Source organism: Leptonychotes weddellii, chromosome 5, assembly GCF_054177405.1.
Source record: "Leptonychotes weddellii isolate Sample4059 chromosome 5, ASM5417740v2, whole genome shotgun sequence".
NCBI lineage: Eukaryota > Metazoa > Chordata > Mammalia > Carnivora > Phocidae > Leptonychotes > Leptonychotes weddellii.
Genome location: NC_138373.1, coordinates 135,196,373 through 135,217,421, shown reverse-complemented (window position 1 = coordinate 135,217,421; position 21,049 = coordinate 135,196,373). Strand labels below are relative to the sequence as shown.

Below are 21,049 nucleotides of genomic sequence, written 5' to 3'. Positions count from 1 at the left end.
GTCAAAGATTAAATATTAGAACAAAAGATGCTCCTAGCACCCTTTCAGTCAGGAAATTACAAGGGTCTTAGGAACTCTGTGTCAGGACCTTGGTACAGAGACCAATATTATATTTATTATGCCACATAGTTTTATCACCCTACGTTGGTCAAAGTATTTCCCATGTTGTCTGAAAATAAAGCACCTGTGTCTGGAAAGATGGAAAGTGTGTGCTTTGCTATGTTTGTCTGGAAATATTTAAATGCATCGTTATCAATAGTGATTAATAATGTATTAGTTGTAGGTACTACTATTTTACTGCACTATGGACACACACACAAAAAACAGAACATGTCTAGAATAGAAACATATTACACCATATAATACTTTATGAAACATTTTACATTAACTCATTTGAAAATATTTGCTGCACCTTTTCAAACGATCTGGAAGAAAGCACTCCATTCATGCTTGGGTAGCTCTCCCAGCAAGGTCAATTGCATTATTCCGTTTCTTTCCTTATTTAAACAATATTAAAGTTTTCTCTCTTCCTCCCAGGGTAAAACGCCTGAACCTCAAAACCTGTGAATGCTAGCAGAATGGTGGGACTTCCCAGCTGTGACTTTTTTTTTTTTAAGATTTATTTATTTTAGAGAGAGGGAGAGTAGCTCACACCACCCGGAGATCACAGACCTAAGCCGGAGATCCAGAGTCCCACGCTTAACTGACTGAGCCACCCAGGCGCCCCCGGAGCTGTGATTTTTGAGTTTAAATAATGACGTGGTGCCTGGAAGTCAATTTGAAGTCCATGTCCTGTTTATCTGTGACCTTATTATTATTATTATTATTTTTTTTTTCATGAAACAGACGCATTAATGTTGATTCACTTTTTATGACTATTATCAGAAAGGACTTAATATTCCTTAGGGGAATGGGCCACGCAAGGGCTTTAGAAAGAGAAAGTGTAACATGTTAGCGACATCAGTCAATTAAATATTGATGCTATGGTCCAAAAAGGACAACCCTAAACTTCTCTTACCAACTCAAATTCCAGTTTCTTCCCTATTCTTTCTTCTGATTCTTTACTTTCTCTTTGGCTGAAATTAGAAGCAAGGGAGCAAAGAAACCGACGGTTGAACAAAGAGGAGGGAAGCCCAACAGACAGGTTAATCGTGGCTGCGATTCTATCCTTTGCTTTCACCCAGGGTCTAAGCGCTCCCAGCAGAAATGAGGATCCTGTCCAGGCTAGGTCAAGACCAGGGTCATGGTGACAAATTTTACAAAGCAGCCTGAGCTGCTGCCTCAGGTACCCACCTCCCGAACCCCTCCTCCCGCCGAGGTCAGGGACATCCCCAGGCCTGGACCTGGTCTCCCCACCCGCCTCCCCGGCGGGCTCGCGGCCGGCGCGCGGGCACGGCCTCTGACGGAGCGCGGGCGTGCGCTCGGCCGCCGCGGCGTCCCCTTGCCCGCCGGAAGGAGCGGCGTCCTGCCGCCTGTCCGTCACGCAGCCGCCCACGCCGCCGCCGCTTCCGATTGGTCGCAGTTCCGGGCCAGGCCCCTTGAGGCCCCGCCCCTCGCAGATGGACAGACCGGGAGGGCGTGGCGGCGGCGGGCGGGTCCGCCCAGCTGTCAGTTACGGGGGCGGCCCGGCCGGCGGGCGGGCGCTCGCAGGCTACCTCGTCGCTCGCTGGCGCGCGCTGCCTCTCACCGCCTGTGGGGAAGTCGGGGCCGCCCGAGCGGCTCCCGCCACCGTCTAGCCCCGACCTCCTCCCCCGTCCCTTCCCGACTCCGTCTCTCCCGCTCGCGCTCCCCGGAGTAGTGAGTGGTCCCGCGTAGGGTCCGGAGAGTCACTGCGGCGGCCCGGGTGGTGTTTAAACCATGTTTAGGAGGATTTTGCAGAGGGTAAGAGAGTGAAACCGTCTTTCCGGCAGCACGTGAGCCGGAGAGCCCGAGCCGGGGCTGCGGGCGCCGCCGCCGCGCTGAGGAGCCGAGGCGGCGGCCCGGGTGCCGCTCCTTAGCGCGGGCTCCTTCCTTCTGTAGGCCCCGCAGCCCGGGAGGTGGTTAGGCCTCGGCCGTCCGGCCCGGGGGCGGGCCGCGAGGGGCAGGGAGGGCGGGTGGGGCAGGCAGGCCGGAGCCCGCGCGGGCGCCGAGTCCCCGGGCGGCCCCGCGCGGCCCCGCGCGCCCAGGCCCGGCGTCGTGCTCCCGCGCGGGGCTGTCAGTGAGAGGGGCGGCGGGGCGGGAGGGTGTGGTGCCGGCGCGTTCCTTCCAGCTCCGGGAATGGCAGTGCAAATGGAGAGTTAGTGCCTCCAGCCGGGTGGAGAGCGCCCCGTGGGAGATTGCGGGAGGCTTGCTCAGCCTCTCCCCCCTCCCCGCCCACCGCGCCCCCCAACTTTGCTCGCACCTGCCACATTCGGCTGCGGTTTTGCAGGGTAATGTGGTGAAACCCGGCCTAGCTCAGGCCCAATCGTGGTACCGACACTTACTGGCAAAATCAGCTGAGAAGGAAGATATTACTCACTGTTGGAAACTTTTTTCCCCCCAATTAAAAATGCGTTTCGCCCTTTCAGCCCAGTACCTTTTTTGAGCTCTCCAAGAATAAATTCGCAGTAAGCTTTATCCAGTGACAGACACTTAACTCCTTCACTTTCTGCCAGTGCTATCCCTATTCGATAGCTGGAAAAACCTTAAGATATAAAGACAAGAGCATTGGAAAGCTGTATGTGTATTGTTTAGAAATCAGTTCCTAGGATAATAGAGTATCATTTCCTACAAGAGTTGCTGTACTCAAGTTTTTGTTTTGGGTAGCCTTTTATTTTTAAACTGATAGGGTGCAACAAAATGTAAATGATTGAAAAGTTGGGCCAAACTCAGTTGGTTACTGAGGGAGTAGAATAACCAGTTCAAAGGACAAAAGAAATTAGTGAATTTGTAGTATTCAGTCAAGGAATGTGCCAAAGACAGTTGAGTCATCCACTGTATAGAAAGGGAGTGTTCTTGGATCCTGCATAGCTTTGTGAAATGTTCAAGTCATGTGAAACTTGGTCATATATCAGGGGGAGAAATAGTTAACTTTTGTGTCTACCACCCTGTATTGACATCTGATGATTTTTTGCAGTGGTTTTTTAAAATCTCGATGAGCTGATGATTTTGGCAATAGCAAGGACATGCCCTTTACTCTTGCCGTCAGTTCCTGTGTTCAACAGTAAAGACATCTGTGCATGATTTACTTGTTGTACTTGGAGATTTTTCTTCTATCGGACCTGGAGGAACTGATTACCTCATGCCTCAGACTGTGTTTCTGTCATAGTTCCACATCTGAAAATTAGTTTGCCTATGGTTTGCTTTAAAGTTTATGAATAAAATGAAGTGTTTACTGACTTAAGCGTAGCTTCTGGTAGGGGTGCCTGGCTGGCTCAGTCCCGGGAGCATGCGACTCTTGACCTTGGGGTCATGAGTTCAATCCTCATGTTGGGTGTAGAGATTATTTAAAAAAACAAAACAACAACAAAAAAACTTTGAAAAAAAGAATAGCTTCTGGTAGTTATAGATTAATTTTCAGAAATACGGGATGCTTTCCAATACTCTTGGTTTAATGTTGTTAAGCATTACCATTGTATAAGGATCATTTTTATATAAAGACCATGTGTTGGTGCATACACAACTGTTACAGAAGTTTCTATTGAAATTGCAAAATTGAAATTCTGATTATTGCTGAGATGTGATGTGGGATCATCACATATGAATAAGTCACTTGACAACTGACTTTCTTAACCAAGGTACTATTGACGTGTGTGACTGGATAATTCTTTGTTGTTGGTGGGGGGGCTGTTCTTTTGCATTCTAAGATGTTCAGCAGCATCCCTCTGGCTTCTACTCACTTCATGCCAGTACACCCCCTCCCCCATCCCTTTCCTCTTTTGTGACAACCAAAATTATCTTCATGCTTTACCATATGTTTCCTAAGGACAGAATTGCCCCTGATTGAGAACCACTGTGTTAAATGTGTATACTCTTTTAATAGGAAAATTTGAATTGTTTCTCACAGTTACTTTTATACCCCTGTATATTTATAGTGAGTGTCAGGAAACACCAAACTTATGCAAGGGACTGGGAAACAGTTAAGAAGGTATGGGTCCTGCCTTTAAAACTCACAGCCAGGTAGGGGAAGTGGACATCTAAAAGTGATTACAATGCTCTATAATAGAAGAATGAAGAGTGCCCTGAGTGCTACTCTGTGTGAGGGTGTTGGGACCATCAGGACAAGCTTCTGGGAGGAGGTCATATTCTCAGCTCCAAAGAAGGAAGAGCATGTCAGGCAGAGGGAGCAGCAAATGCCAAGGCATGAAGTCATGAAAGGGGCAGGTAATAGGAGGAGGAGTGTGAACAATTAAGTTTAGGAAGTGAAATGATGTGCAGGGATTAGTGGGAGATGAAGCTGCATGGGTAGCTACAGACTAGATCCCTAGAGGATCTAGAGTCCTTTCAGAGGAGTTCAGCATTTATCTTGCAGATGGGTCAGTGTTAAATCCCAGCATGTAATAGGGGCATTTTGATAAAAGCCTTAAAGAAATCTGGTGATTTGTATTACTAGTTTAGAACCTACCATATACATTTTATTAAGTCCACAGGTGGTATTTACTAGCAAGTATAACTAGAATCTTTACATTATGTAACGTGACAACCATTTTATTTTACCCCACACTGATAATCTTGTTTCTCAGCAGAGGTAATAAAATACAAGATTAAGATGAAAGTTGCTAATTTAGAGATTCGTTTGAAATGGTCTCCATGCTTTGAAATTATATTGCATTCTTTTAACGTTCTGTTTTTAGATGACCTTTTCCTTTTAACTGTTGTTATTTTCTTCTGAATAGTGTCCTTTAAAAAAGCATTTTTGAAAGAAGATACAGACAATGTGCTTACAATCAGTTGTAACTCAGAGTGTTTGATTATAACCAGTAAGGTCCCAAGGGTACTTTACAGAAAATTTGTTTCTGGTTTTTCTCCTCCTCTTCCTTCTTCTTTTTTTTTCCATTAACTTATTAAAAGTTGTCTTTTTGAGGCTTGAAAGGGTCTGAATTAGAAAAGAAAAATTTTAAGGTAGTTCCAGTATGGATGTGTTAACTATTTTGCTTAATGGTCCTTTGAAGAGAACTATGAATTTGAAGTGCTTGATGACCATGGTGCACCGGGCTGGCTCATCCTGGAGCATGTGACTCTTGATCTCAGGGTTTTAGGTTCCAGCCCCACATTGGATGTGGAGATTACTTAAAAATAAAATCTTTAAAAGAAAGAAAAAATAAAGTGCTTGATGACCAGACAGAATAAATGATCAGTATTTAGTACTTTAGGCAGTTTGTAAACTTTATTGCTATTTCTTTCTTAAGAAATTTACTCTTAGTGTATTAGATTTCCTTTCACTGGTATATATCAATAACATTGCCAAAGAAAACAATGGATTTAATTATTATAGAATTGTAGAAATAAAAGGCTTTTTTTTTATGGTCAGCAGGTCTGATTTTAAAAAAGAGGAAGTAAAAACAGATTAACTGATATCTAAGGCAACACAGTTAGTAGATGTCAAAACTGAGACAAGAGCCAAATTTTCCCAGCACAATCCATTTCCCTTTTTCTGGCACCTTGTTACCCTTTCCTCCACTACTCAAATTGATATGGTTAGCACTGTGCTAATCACTGTGGAAGATAGGGGGAAAATACGAGACCTAACTTCTTCCTCAAGGATATGATTAAGTGCCAAAGAAAATGATATAGACAATGAAGGCTGTAGTAATACAGGGGAGGAAAGATCGGAACCAGCCTGTGTGAGCGGGGAGTTTGGAGAAAATGAGCATGAGACGGGGTTTTGAAGAATGTGTGTGTTTAGGAGAGGCCTTAGAGAGGAAGGTTTCTTTTTAGGAAGGAGTAACAGTATAAGCAAGACACAGAAATGGGAATAAGTTCATTCTTCCTGCCCTCCCTCTTTCCTTTGCATATAGCCTTTTAATAAACAGATATTTATAACACTTGCTTTGTGCTAGAAACTGGGGCTACAGCAGTGAATAGGATACAATCCTTACCCTCAAGTAGCTTAAACCAAGTGACTTTTAGAGATAAGAGATATGTTTAGAGCAGAAAGAAATTGAGAAAGACATTTGCAAAGATAATGTGGCACCCCATTGTGGAGATTCTTGATTGTCTAGCTCAGCCCTGTTCAGTGCAAATGTGAGTTACATACATAATTTAAAGTCTCTCTCTCTCAAATAAATAAATAAATCTTTAAAAACAACAACAAAAAAGGGGCGCCTGGGTGGCTCAGTCTGTTAAGCATCCAACTCTTGGTTTCTGCTCAGGTCATGATCTCAGGGTCTTGGGATCAAGCCCTACTTTGGGCCCTGTACTCAGCGGGAAGTCTGCTTGGGATTCTCTCTCTCCCTCTGCCCCTACCCTCGCTCGTGAACTCTCTCTCTTAAGTAAATAAATAAATCTTAAAAAAAAAATAAAGTTTCTAGGGCGCCTGGGTGGCTCAGTTGGTTAAGCGACTGCCTTCGGCTCAGGTCATGATCCTGGAGTCCCGGGATCGAGTCCCGCATCGGGCAACCTGCTCAGCGGGGAGTCTGCTTCTCCCTCTCCCCTCCCCCTTCTTGTGCGCGCTCTCTCTCTCACTCTCTCTCTCAAATAAATAAATAAAATCTTTAAAAAAAAAAAAAGTTTCTAGTAGCCACATTTAAAGTAAAAAGTGAAATTAATTTTTAAAATATATTTCTTTTGACCCAATATATCTAAAATATTCAACATGTAATCAGTATAAAAATTATTATTCAGATATCTTACATTCCTTTTTTTTTTTTTTTGACTAAGTCTTTGAAATCTGGTGTGTATTTTGCATGAGCAGCATGTCTCAATTTGGACTAACCATATTTCAACTACTCAACAGCCCCATGTCAATAATGGCTATTGTATTGGATGGTGCAGGTCTAGTTGAGTTCATATATAACTTTTAACTTTTTATTTGGAACTAGTTTCAAACTTATAAAAAGTTGCAAGAATAAAATAATACAAGGGACACTTTCTTCTCTCTTCTCTTACTCTCGGTCATTTTTTTTTTTTTTCTGATTGATTTGAAGATCAGTTATGGTCTTTTACATCTGAATACTTCAATGAAGAATAGTATATTCATTTACATAATCACAGTATAGTGGTTAACTTAATTAATTTATATTGGTTCACTTGCTATCTATAATTCCAGTTTTGCCAGTTGATCTGGTAATGTCCTTTGTAGCATTTCCCCTTCACCAGTTTAGGGTCTAGTTAGGATTAGATATTATATTTAGTTGTTATATTGGTATAGCCTCTTTTCATCACAACATGTCTTTGTATTTTTGAAGAGTACAGATCCTCTCCAGCTTTTTTTCACCTATACTATTCTTCATGTTATTTTTACCTGGTATTTTCTTGTGATTAGATTGAAATTATGCATTCTGGGCCAGAGTGTTGCCTAGAAGATGTGTCCTTCTCAGGTTATCACATCTGGAGGCCCATGATGTCTTTCTGTCCTTCGTAGGTGCTGTTAGTTTTGATTATCTTGTCAAAGGTTAAGGTGTAGTCCAACTTTTTGACTGTATAATATTTTTTCTTCTTTTTGCAGTAAATAGACATCTGCTTATAAGACCATGCAAATATCTTGCTCCTTATCAAAAATTTCCCCTAAATTTAGCATTCATTGTTCATTCTTGCTTCATCTAGTCTTCACCGTAGTGACTGCAAAATGATTTTCCCACTCCAGCATTCCCTTCTTTTTTTTTATTTTTATTTTTTATTTATTTATTCATTTGAGACACAAAGATACAGAGAGAGAGAGCATGAGCAGGGGGAGAGGCACAGGGAGAGGGAGAAGCAGGCTCCCTGGTCAGCCAGGAGCCCAATTCGGGGCTTGATTCCAGGACCCTGGGATCATGATCTGAGCTGAAGGCAGACGCTTAACCATCTGAGCCACCCAAGCGCCCCAGCATTCCCTTCTTCTTTACCAGTTGGTCATTAACTTTCCTGTTCTTCCTTCCCTCTCTCCATCCATCTCTCCTCCTCCTCAGCTTCCTTTTTTGCTTTACTGTTGTTATGGACTCATAATTTCAGTTTTTAAAAATGGTTTATAACTCATCACTGTACTTAATTATTTTGGTGGTCAAACTGTGTCAGATTTGAACAGTGAGAGCCCCTTTCGTGTGGCCCCTATGTTGTTTTGTCATGGTTCTATAATTTTTTTTTCTTTTTTTTTAGCTCTTCCTTACTTTCTGGCATAACAATGTATTCTAAGTTCATCCATTACTCTCTCCCAGCCCTGAAATTGGCCATTTCTCTGAGGAGCCCTATTTCTTTTAGTGGGGAATGGGATTAGAAACCCAGGTCTGGGGTGGCTTTCCTTCTCATTTATTTCAGCAGACAAATTTGACATTTTGAACTTTATTCTGTAGGCATTAGGAAATCATAAGATTTTATTTTTTTTCAATAATTTTTTTAAGGATTTTTATTTATTTATCGAGAGAGAGAGAATGATAGAGAGAGAGCATGAGAGGGAGGAGGGTCAGAGGGAGAAGCAGGCTCCCTGCTGAGCAGGGAGCCGGATGAGGGACTTGATCCCAGGACTCCAGGATCATGACCTGAGCCGAAGGCATTCGCTTAACCAACTGAGCCACCCAGGTGCCCCAGGAAATCATAAGATTTTATTAAGCAGTGAAATATATTTGGTATGTAGGAGAGGCAGAATTTCTCTCTACCTTCTTTGGTGTCTGGCTAGGCCTTACTTGGAATTAAACTGACATGAGGCAGATTAACAGGAGAAAAGGATACAAATTTTATTAAGTTTTTACATATGTATGGGCAGCTTCACAAGAGAATGAGGACCCAAATAAGTGACAGAACAGGTGTTTACACCTTTTAGACAAAGAAACAATGCATTTGTGAAGAATTAACAAGACAGAGGGGTTTGTGTTGGGGGGTAGTAAATGGTAAAGAAGTAGCCAAGAAGATAAGGGTTAGTTTAACAAGGTTTGTTTATACAGATTTCTCAGCCCCAAATTCTCTGTCTCTGGTGATGAGAATGTCTTTTCTCCTCCCGCTACAGTGAGGATGCCTTTCACATGAGAGTTTTATCTCCTGCTTTCAGGAAGAAAAGAGGGTCAGAGTGTTCTTGTGTACCTGCTGTTTTAGTGCCTTTAATTAAAAATAATCAGTATGCCAAAGTGCCATATTTTGGGGTGACATCCTGGTTTTCTTCAGGCACAAAGTAGGAGTTAATAATATTTATTGAATGTGTATTGAAAAGGAATGTTTTAGGAAGATTTATTTGTCAGTGTTGCATGTGATATATTAAAACCATAGGGGAGTCTAGGCAGAGATCAGATAGGAGAGATTTTAATATTTTAGGCACTAAGAAATTATGATTTGCATTAGCATGATGACAATGTGAGCAGAAAAAAAGGTAATGAATAGGGAAGAAGACCTTTTTTTTTTTTTTTTAAAGATTTATTTATTTGAGAGAGAGATTGCGTGGGCATGAGCAGGGGGAAGGACAGAGGGAGAGAAAGAGAAATCCTCACGCTGACTCCATGCTGAGTGAGGAGCCTGACGTGGGGTTCAGTCTCATGACCCCGAGGTCATGACCTGAGCCCAGATCAAGAGTCAGATGCTCAACTGACTGAGCTATCCAGACACCCGAGGAAGACCTTTTGAACATATCTATTCTTCAGATGTCTAGTATGGGCCCACTGTGTGCTGTGGACACACTGATGAGTAAAAGAGACACGGACCTCTGTGGAGCTTAGTGAAAGAGGAATTTCAAAGAATCCCATAGCTTTTTCGTCACATGGATGAGTCTTAGGAAGGAAAAGCACAGGGAGCCCCAAGAGCGTACAGCAAGAGGGCCCTGATCTAAACTGAGATGTTAGGGAAGGCTTCTCAGATTGGTTACACATTTAAGTTTGATGCAGTTACTACTAATTTATTAAACAAATTTTAAAAAGTGGAATTATTTTCTCTCTGTGTAGATTTACTTTTAGTGTGTTAAGAATAGAGATTGAGGGGTGCCTGGGTGGCTCAGTTGTTAAGCGTGTACCTTCGGCTTAGGTCATGATCCCAGAGTCCTGGGATTGAGCCCCGCATCGGGCTCTCTGCTCTGCAGGAGGCCTGCTTCTCCCTCTCCCACTCCCCCCTGCTTGTGTTCCCTCTCTCGCTGTGTCTCTGTCAAATAAATAAATACAAAAATCTTAAAAAAAAAAAAAAGAATAGAAATTGAGATTTAAAAGAACCAGGGCTAGAACTGAGTTTTTTCTTCTTATCCTGGTGGTCTTTTGCTTGTGCTAAAGAGACAGTGTGATTCGTGGTTAACAGGCTGAACTCTGGGGCCATACTGCCTGGGGTGATATTTGTATCCCATTTACTAGCTGAGTAGCTTTGGGCAAGTTATTGATTTCTCTGTGTCTCACTAAAATGGTCATAATAGTATCTGTCTCATAGGACTATTGTAAGGTCTAACTGAATTAATATACGTAAAGGACTTTGACAGTATCTGGCACATACTTCTCTGTAAATGTTAGCTGATGCTAATGTTGGTATTTTGTTGTTGTTGTTGTTATTATTATATACTCCAAATTTCTTCAAGGAATACTTTTCTTATCACCCCCCCCCGCCCTTTTTTAAATAGTGTGGGTGTGGGTGTGTAGACATTCATCATACTATTGGGCATTTATTCTGTGCTAATTACTTTGCTGGGCTTGGGGATTAAAAACTCTTAAGGAGTTTTAGTGGGGGAAACAGATATGTAAATAATTACAAAGTAATGTGGTAAGTGTTAATAGATACATAGAGGAAGAGTTTGTGAGAACAAAAGAAAAAGTAACTAGTCCAGTGAAGGAAGGATTGAGGGGAGACAAGGAATGGGATTGTTGAAGGTCTTGCAGAGGCTAGAAGTGATAGGCAAAGAGGAGCAAGGGAGAGAAGCCATCTTTAGAGACAGGGACCAAGCAAATGCAAGAGCATAAACAGCCTAGCACAGCATTATGGGAGTTGTGAGCTTTTCTGCATGTGAATGGGTGTCGTTGTAAGAGATGAGACTGGAAAGGGTTTTGGACTTTATACTATAGACAATAAGGAGCCATGGAAAGTTTTTAAATGATCGAATTTGTAATAAGGAAAACCCTCCAAAAATATTTTTCCTGGGTAATCTTTATAGAAAGTTAATTGGTAAATCACTCATCTATCTAAAATATGTTGGTAATTAATCAGTGCCCATAGGAGATGTCCAAACTCTTTACCTTGGCACACAAGGCCCATAATGCTCTGGTTCTTTTATACGATTTCAGGCTCATCTCCACCTACCTCTGCACATGGCCTTGACCTTGCCATTCTCACTAATTGTGTTTTTCACAACTTACCCTCTTCTCTCATCCCTTCATAACTCTGTATAAGTGCTTTATTCTGCTCAGACTGTCCTACCATCACTTGTAGACAGTGCTCAGTTCAAGTGACACTGGGAGTTATTGGCTTACCTTTTTTTTTTTTTTCCTTCTTCTCCCCAAACATCCCATACTAATTAGGAGAACAGGCTTTTGGTATTAGACCATCATTTAAGCCCTGGGCTCCTCCACTCATGAGGGTGAGATCTTATACAAAATTTCAAGCTCTCTGAGACCCAGTTGCTTCATCTGTAAATTGATGATATTATATATCCCAAAGTGTTGTGGAAGGATTAAATGAAATAATGTTCATGAAGTACTCACCACAGTATCCAGCATTCAATAAACATCTGTTACATAGTAGCTATTACAATTTAGATCTCTAGAAAATTTTTGTAATTTGTTTACCTGACTATTTCCCTACTAGACTTGAGATCCCTTAGGGTAGGGATTTTGTTTTCTTTTTTTTAGTGTGTAGGATCTAACTTCGTGTTTGATGCTTGGTGGTTTTTCAATAATATATGTTGGTGGCCGTGTAGAGAGGATGGCTCCTTTAGGGGAGAGACTGGCTAGAAAATAATAACTTTTTAGTTCTAAAATTGTTGCACATTCGAATCATTTGGAATTCTTAAAAAAAAAAGATTCCCGAGCCCCTCCGTTGTATCCGAATTTCTGGATCTCTAGTTTTCAGTTCAGGAGATGATGAAAGCTTGAATTTAGACATTGGCTTTGGGGATAAAGAAAGAATGACTTTCAAGAAAATTAAGGTGTAAAATTGATAGGGCTTATTGACTTGTGAGTAGTTTGGGTAGCTGAGAGGATAGTGGAATGGACTAAGGTAAAGAATAGAGGAGGAAGAAGAACAGATTTGGGGAGGAAGATGAATGTGAATTAGAGGTGTGGCCATCCCAGTGGAGATGTTCATAAAGCAGGTGGAAATACAGGTCCAGCACACAGGAGACAAGTGGAGGCAAGTATTAGATATGTACAAATACATATCTTGAAGAGAAGTCAAGTCAAGTAAGTACTGAGAAGTGTCCACTGAATGGAACAGTTGAGTCATACCTAGTTCAGTTTCAGGAGAGTCATAAGGACAAATTGGGAAGTAAGGAATTGGAATCAGGGAGCATAGACTACTTGCTGAGGAATATGGATTAGAGGAAGCAGAAACTAATTAAATATTAAATGCATGAATGAATTTGTCATCCTTGGACAATGTTCTAATAAATGATTTTTTATTTTCAAGGATTAAAAACTTCCTCAAATCAGTTTAAGTTGAAAGGGGGATTTATTGGAAAGCTTCAAAGTGATCCATGAAGAAGAATTGGCTATACAGTTAGGCCTCATGATAATGTGTCAGGGATGGAGGCAGTTCTTCTCCTTGTCTTTGTCTTTCATGAACCACTGGCATCTTGTCTCTCTGTCTCTGTGTCCATCCTCCTTGTTGCTGTTTTCTCAGTGTGTTCAAGACCCCAAATGGTCTTCTGACCACTCAATTCTATGTACTTTTCACCTTAGCTTTGTGTAATCAACTGGCCCAGTGTCTCAATTCCCAAATACAAGAGAAGACTTAAAATGTCCTCTGCATCTTTTTTCATTGGGTCATGCATAGGCCTCTGGCTGGCCAAAGGTGTTCATTGATGGTTTAGTCAACTGAGGTTGGAAGTGGAGTGTGGTCACATAATACTTAGGACTATTCCTTCTAGGAGTTGTGGTACCATGAAACACACAATTTACACATCATTCTTCTAGAATGAGCTTTACCATGGCTCTGAAATAGTGATAATAGTTATGATTAAATTCATTTGGTTCTAGGAATAAAGGATCCATCAGGTTAGCTCAAAAATAGCGTAGTAGTGGTTATAAAGATGCACTCAGCGATAAGAAAGATGGAATTTTATGGAAATTCAAAATCAAACATTTAGTGTGGGGCTGAGCCTCTCATTTTTACTGGAAGGCTTTGAAGGCTCCAAGGTAGTGTTATTAGGGACTTTCATGACAGGGCTTTATAGATTTTCACTGTAGAGTTGAGCTGTTAAAGAACTCAGTGACTCTTTATCTGTGTCCCCTGTATCTATATACTTTTGTTTCCGCTCTCAGCTAATTTTCTTACCCTCTATTCTAGTTTTTTTCTTCATGGCTTCTGCATACTCAGAGTCTATGATCTTTTGAAACTTTGGTTGGGTTATAGCTTTGATTTGCTGGGGTGTTCCATGTACTCTTACTTTACCACATGACTACACTGTTTATCTTTTTAGTGCCAGTTTGTGTGGCTAATTAATCATTTCTCTTTATAGTTTGCAATTTAAAGGCCTAAGCGTGGAACCTAGCAGTAGTTCGTTCTTGGCTTTGGGCACTTCTTTTTTTTTTCTTTTTTGCCACTGGGCCATGTTATTGGCTGCTAGCTAGCTTGTGAATATCTGCTGTTTGATCCAGGTGATCACATCTTTGGTCAATTGGTCAGTAGACACAGGGTCATATAACCTGGCTGTCTTGGACTATGTTCTCAACATGGACTATGGTAGGATAGCTTACTTTAGGATAGAAGCATGGCTATTACCTGCATTATGATTGATTGACAGATTAAATACAAGAACATGAATAATTTAGTTGCATTGACATCTGTTTAAGTGTTGCATAGACTAGAGCAGTAGTTGAAATTTAAAACCACCCTTTAGTCTCATTTCAGTCTTTAATATCAGACTCTGGCTAAGTTTTACATAAGTATGCTAATATAAAAGTTTTTAGAGTCTCAGTGATACTTTATTTGGTCTTTAATATTTGGAAAATGTTTTAAGAATTTTTGTCTTTATACAGTGCTATGCCAAAATACATTGTCATGTGGGGTAGATTAAGTGGTAAATCATATTGAGTTAGATATCTGATAAGGACGTATGAATTTATTTTGTTCTGTGGGATGTTTATTTTTTGATATAACCTCATATCTCTGCAGCTTGTAAATATTTTAAGGAATAATATAGTTTTAAAATAAAAATATTTGAAAATAATAAAATAATATGTTTCTGGTTATGAAAATAAACCATCTACATCACAGAAATTTGAGTAGTTCAGAAAAGGAAAATTGAGAAGAAGCACAGGCTGTATGGTTAACATTAAGAACACAAGCTTTGAAGTCAGATTGAATCCCAGCTTTGTGTGTTACATTTGTAATCTTAGCTAACAATTTATTTAGCTTCTTTAACCGTATTTCCCCCCCCCCCCTTGGCTACATGGGAGCAATCCCTTTGACTTTATTCAAAGGATTGTTATAAGCATTAAATGACATAATGTAGACAAAGTGCTTGGCTTCATGCCTGTCATAGAGGTTATATGTTAGCTATTATTGTTAATAGAAAGATAGAATATTTCATTTAGCCAGACTACCAATTGACATTTCTTTAACTAGTATAAAACTCAAGTTTCTTATGTTCATGATTTTGAAAATGCAAATGATCCAGAAGAAGTTGGTATTGAGCTTTAAAATAAGATTCATGCCTCAGGGTTATTTTGATTTTATTAAGTTTTTGAGTATAAAGTCACCAGAGCAAGTAGAGAAATCACTGAATTTGGAAACAAGAGACTTGAGTTCATGTTCTTAGGCAAATCATTGAGTTTTTCTTGGCTTCACTTTCCTTCTCTGTCCACTGAGCACACCACCTAGGTGATTTCTAAGGTGCTCTTAGGGTAAAGCTGTTATTTGAAAACCAAGAAAGTACCAAGATTTTGAGTCTGCAGATCATTTGCCACCCTAAAGTAGCATTTTAAATGTGTTAATATAACAAGTCCAAATAACTTTTACCCTGTTTTCTAGCATCTTTGCTGAGAAAAAACTGTCTTAGGAAGCAAGGATTCAGTGATAAATTTGAGAACTCATGTAAGATGACTGTCACAGCGCCTGCCATCCATGTAGTAGGTTCCAGAAGATAGTTCTCCTCCTTCTCTACTGAGATATCCCCCCGCCCCGTGTATAGCCCTTTATGAGTATCTCAAATGCAAGTAAGGTACATTTGTTGCAGTGGATGCTTTGATGTGGCACTTAGATCTTCCTTCAGGACAGAGACACATTGTCCTAGCTGCCTAGAGTCATGGAGCTGATGGCTCATAGCTGTGTCCTTCTCTGGGAGTTGCCATAATAGAAAGAAGCTTCCTCACCCAAGATTATATCCCTTTCCAGAAGCAGCCTCATTACTGGCTGATGTGGGGAATACAAAGAAATCATCCTCTTGCCTTGATTCGGGACTTCTGTGAAGGGCCATCTAGCTTCAGGACTCTTGGTAGGATTAGCTGAGGTTGCTATTGCAACTGTGCTACTGATCAGTACTGTTTATCTTCTCCCTCTGCCCAGTCATGCTTCCCCTGTGCCCACACAGGTGTTCTTGAGAGCACTCCCCAGTAAACCTGCTTGTAGATTTCAGAGTGTCAGAGTTTGTTTCCTTGGGAACTCAAATGACAAATCATCTGCTATTTGGATAGTCTGACGGATTCATAAAAGATGATTATATTCAGGATGGATTTTAATTTTATGAACTTTGTGTTCCACTTCTTTGAAACTGATACTCTACATATCTCTTATAACAGGAATCCATAGCCAGTAGATTAGAATTTCTGTTAGATTCTTAAGTACTGTGTAAGACCATTTGCTGGGATTATGAGCATGGCCCATTGATGCTCTGTTCAGGAAGTTTTATTATCAGCACCATTCACAGTTCTCTCAAGAGATTTTAAGACTTAAAAAATGAAAAGTGGCTTCTTCCCAAAAGTAGAGTATGAACTCTTATTTTGGTATATTTTTGTGTCTGGCTATCCATATTTGTTGAAACAAAACACATGATACTCGGGGTGCCTGGGTGGCTCAGTTGGTTAAGTGTCTGCCTTCTGCTCAGGTCATGATCCCAGGATCCTGGGATGTAGGCCCACATCAGGCTCCTTGCTCAGTGGGGAGTCTGCTTCTCCCTCTCCCTCTACCCCTCCCCCCTGCTCTCGTGCTTTCTCTCTTTCAAATAAATAAATAAAATCTTAAAAAAATAATACTCTAAATTTGCTTCAAATATGTAGCTCAATTTTAATTATATGTTAGATATTTAATTATATGTTAGTTTTTTTTAAAGATTTATTTATTTATTTGTCAGAGAGAGGGGGAGAGTGAGAGCGAGCATGCACATAAAAGCAGGGGGAGCTGCAGGCAGAAGGAGAAGTAGGCTCCCTGCTGAGCAAGGAGCCTGATGCGGGACTCAGTCCCAGGACCCTGGGATCATGACCTGAGCCAAAGGCAGACGCTTAACCAACTGAGCTACCCAGGCTTCCCTATGTTAGATATTTTTAAAATATGTTAAATATTAAAAAAACTTTTACTCTTTTGCTTAATATTGAGTTAATTGTGTGATGTCTACAAACACAATTTAGTTACTAATAACTTATCTATAATTAGTTTTAATAATCTCAATTTCTTATTGACTTGGCTGCCTTTTTCTTTTCTTTCTTTTTTTTTTTGGTTTCTTTTGAGAGGTAAATTACTTTCATGTAACCGTTAATAACTGATAAAAGTTTTAGAGTTTTGAACATGTCCATAAGAAAGCAAAGTATATATAGAGATTGGAAATATAGTTGACTATTTCTATGGACATGCTTTTAAGGTAGCCAGTTTAGGACCCAAATGAATCATAGAATGAGAATTTTAGAGTTAGAAGGATCCATGATCATGATCCATGATCCGTCCCTATAATTTATCATTGAAGAAATTGAGATTAGAGAAATTGTCTTGATGGGTACCAGACAGATGACCAAGAAATATTTTGGTTAGTAGAGAGAATATTGAATTGGGACCTGGGAAGCCTAAGTTTTAATTGCAACTTTACCATTAGATAGCAGAGTGATGTCAGGTAAGCCAGTTATACTTTCTAGGGCTTAGTTTCATTGTCTATGAAGTGATACAATTGGAACATAATTTTTGAGATGCTCTCCAACTTTTAAAGTTTGATTCAAGTCTTAATGTTTTGAGTGACTGTTATTTATAGTATATTATCAAATGCTAGGCACTGGTTTAAACATTTTAAATGTATTATTTCATCTAATCCTTACAACAGTTCTGTGAGGCTGACATTGTTAGTTCCACTTTACAAATGGGAATTTGGGCTTAGAGAAGTTAATAAATCTGCAAGACTTCTAAGTGGTAAACTGGAAGTTGAATGCAAGTCTGTGTGACTCCAACTTCTATATTCTGAATCACTCTTCCTAGATTTAGGTGGACTTTTATGTTTGGAACACTTGACAGACCCTGCTGAAAACAAGAGCCTGTTGCATTCGGTAAGAATATGCTTCTGACCCCTTCTTTGGCATTGTGTAGTATTGTGTGTCAGTGGGTTAGCAGGAAAGACTTACGATGCAGAAGTATGTTGTGTGTTAGCACTTGAGAAATTTTGGAGAGTGTTGGAATTAGATGCAACAGGAGGCATAGCCTCTTAGAAGCCACTTGGAAAAACGACTTGAATAGGGATTGTACTCAATTTAGTATCAATAATTTAACAACATGGGTGACTGTATTTGCTTGCTCATTAAAGTTGTAGGATGGCTCTAGTTTAGATGGAATTGCTCACATTTCAGAAAATAGGAATTGTTCTCAGCTGAAAGCTAATATAAATGAGTTAGAGTTAACTGTGATATATTGGCAAATTTATCTATCTATCTATTTATTTATTTATTTTAAGTAACCCTACCCAGTGTGGGGCTTGAACTCAGGACTCGGAGATCAAGAGTTGCACACTCTACCTGTTGTGCCAGCCAGGTGCCCAAGAAGCGTACTATTATTGTATATAGTTGTATGATGGATAGAGAAGCATCTGTGGTGTTATTTGGTACTATAAGTTTTCTAAGTCATGTTATTGCAAAAATCTGAGTAAGCCTTCTGCTTCAGGATTTAATATGGATCAGGATATATTCAATTTTTTTATATGTATATATTTTAATTTATTCAGCAGAGAGAGAGAACGCGAGAGAGGGGGGAGTGGGAGAGGGAGAAGCAGACTTCCCGCAGAGCAGGGAGCCCAATGCTGGGCTGGATCCCAGGACCCTGGGACCATGACCTGAGCCGAAGGCAGACGCTTAACAACTGAGCCACCCCGGCGCCCCAGGATATATTCAATTTTAAGAGGGCAGGGAAATAAGAACGAATTCTGAGGACAAAAAAAAGTAATTAGCAAAAATGAATTATGAGACAAGTTTAAAGGTGGTAGAATTGTTATGAAGATTAGAATGAAGAGTATTAGTGACCATTTTCAAGGTTGAAGATTTAGAGCAAGCAGGCAAGACTTAAGAGTCAAATTTTATATGAAGTTTGAGACTGACAGTCAGGAGTTAGAATTAGGAGTACAGAAGGTATAAAATGAAAAGTAGAAGGTCCCTTCTCCAGTAATCATTGCTGATAGTTTCTTTGTGTTTTTCCACAATTTTCTGATGCATATATCCATTAATATTATAAAAATACGATCATTCTTCATATGAGTTTGAATTTTTTTCACGTAGTATAGTTTGGAGATCTTTAAGTACCGCCACTTTCAGAAGTTCTTTTTTTTTGATAGAGTGAGTGCCTGTGAGCGCACAGGCGGGGTGGGGGGGGGGGGTAGAGGCTCAGAAGGAGAGGGAGAGAGAGAATCTTAAGCAGGCTTCATGCCCAGTGTGGAGCCCTATGTGGTGCTCGATCTCAACGACTCTGAGATCATGACCTGAGCCAAAATCAAGAGTTGGACACTTAAATGACTGAGCCACCCAGGTGCCCCAGAACTACTTCTTTTATTATTTGTTTATTTTTAATAGCTATATTATATTCTATGGATTATCAAAATTTAACTATTCCCCTGTTGAAGGACATTTAGTTTTGTTTCCAGTTTTGCTATTATAAACAATACTGCAGTGAACATGCTTGTACATATATAGGTGATACCACTGAGTAATTTCCTGAGCACAAAGTCAGAGAGTATGTACATTTTTTGCATTTAATTATACTCTCACTAACCATTTATGAGAGGGTTGGTTTTCCAGTATTCTTTCCACCAATGCCTATTGTCATTGAATAAAAATATCTTGATTTTACTCAAATACCCTGAAAACTAGATTGGCAGTTGTCATTTAGTTTTCCAGTTTCTTGTTTAACTTAAACAGTTAAAAAAGAAAAGATGGAAAACAGAATGATGTAATGGAGTAGTTACATTAATCCTTTTTTTTAATGTGTTAAAACTATTGTGTGTCCCATTAAATTCAGGTGGACACTTTTATTGTGTCCTTACTAGGAATTGTGGTGAATACCTCATTCTGTTTAGGGTTCCCAGCCTCAAAAAGGTTCCTTTTCTTTTTTGTGGAGAAGATACCACATTGCATCTACTATATCTAATTGTATCTATTGCATAATAAACCATCCCCAAACTTTGGCTTTGACTTAAAACAACCACCATTTTGTTTGCTGTAGATTTTGTGGATCAGCAGTTTGGGCTAGGCTTGGCTGAGTGGTTCTTCTGGTGGACTCTCTTGAAGTTACTCATATAGCTGGGGTTATTTGTCAGTTTGATTGGAATGGACAGTCTAAGGTACTTAGATTGCTGATTATATTTGTTGGGCCACATAAGTCTAAGGCTAGCCTGGGCTTATATTGTAGCAGAAGAGTCTCCATCAATAACAGAGCAAATCCCATTGTGCAAGCACTTTTCAAGTCTCTGCTTGTATCTCATTTGCTACTCTACCATTAGCCATGTCAAGTCTCATGGCCAGTCCAGAGCCCACGTGGGAAAGGATTACACAGAAAATTACAAGAGCATTAAAACATAGGGGAGATTCATTGAGGGTCATTACTGAAACAATTTAACATAGACATCACTTTCTTCTTCCTTATATTATGATTAAGTGTTGCAAGAGTATAAATAAGAGACCTGATATAATTTAAAGGACAGAAAGATTTCTTATTTGAAGGGGGAGATTCAGGAAAGGTTTTATGTCTTTTAAGTTGAGAAGACTGATTTTATCAACGGTTGCAAAATGGTGATTTTCTAAATCTTTCATTCCTTCTGCATACATTAACTGACATTTTTCTGTGAAGAACTTTCAACATCAAGTGGGCTGTTTGGTTGCCATGAATTTCAGCGCATACTGGAAGGGCAGAGTAAATGCTTAAATCTTTTTCTTTAATTGCTAATTTTTAGAATAAGAGTTGGTACATACTCTAGCAGTGATGAATGAGCCTTGCTTGTCTTTTGACTTTTTCTGTCCTTGAAGAAAGAGAACTCATGGATTTTTTTTTTTTAAACATTTTATTTATTAATTTGAGAGAGAGAGCATGAGAGGGGGGAGGGTCAGAGGGAGAAGCAGACTCCCCGCCGAGCAGGGAGCCCGATGCGGGACTCGATCCCAGGACTCCAGGATCATGACCTGAGCCGAAGGCAGTTGCTTAACCAACTGAGCCACCCAGGCACCCCAAACTCGTGGATTTTTAAATATATTTTATGAACTCACAGATTTATGTATGTTTAGTAGGTTTCAATCAATTGAAGTCAGTGGGATTTTTTGATGTGCAAATTGCCCCAGCTTTAGCTAATGGAAGTGCCTTCAGAGTGACTTGTCATTTTGACAGGACCTGATTA

General features: G+C 40.1%; 1 protein-coding gene across 1 annotated transcript in view; it reads left to right on the top strand.

Moving 5' to 3' along the window:
- Window positions 1-1,606: 1,606 nt before the first annotated feature.
- EEA1 (early endosome antigen 1) overlaps window positions 1,607-21,049 on the top strand; it is a 114,707-nt gene continuing 95,264 nt past the window's right edge. Inside the window, exon 1 of the mRNA XM_081818981.1 lies at window positions 1,607-1,881. Coding sequence (XP_081675107.1) covers window positions 1,858-1,881 — 24 coding nt within the window. The 5' untranslated portion in view covers window positions 1,607-1,857. The remainder of the gene's footprint in view (window positions 1,882-21,049) is intronic.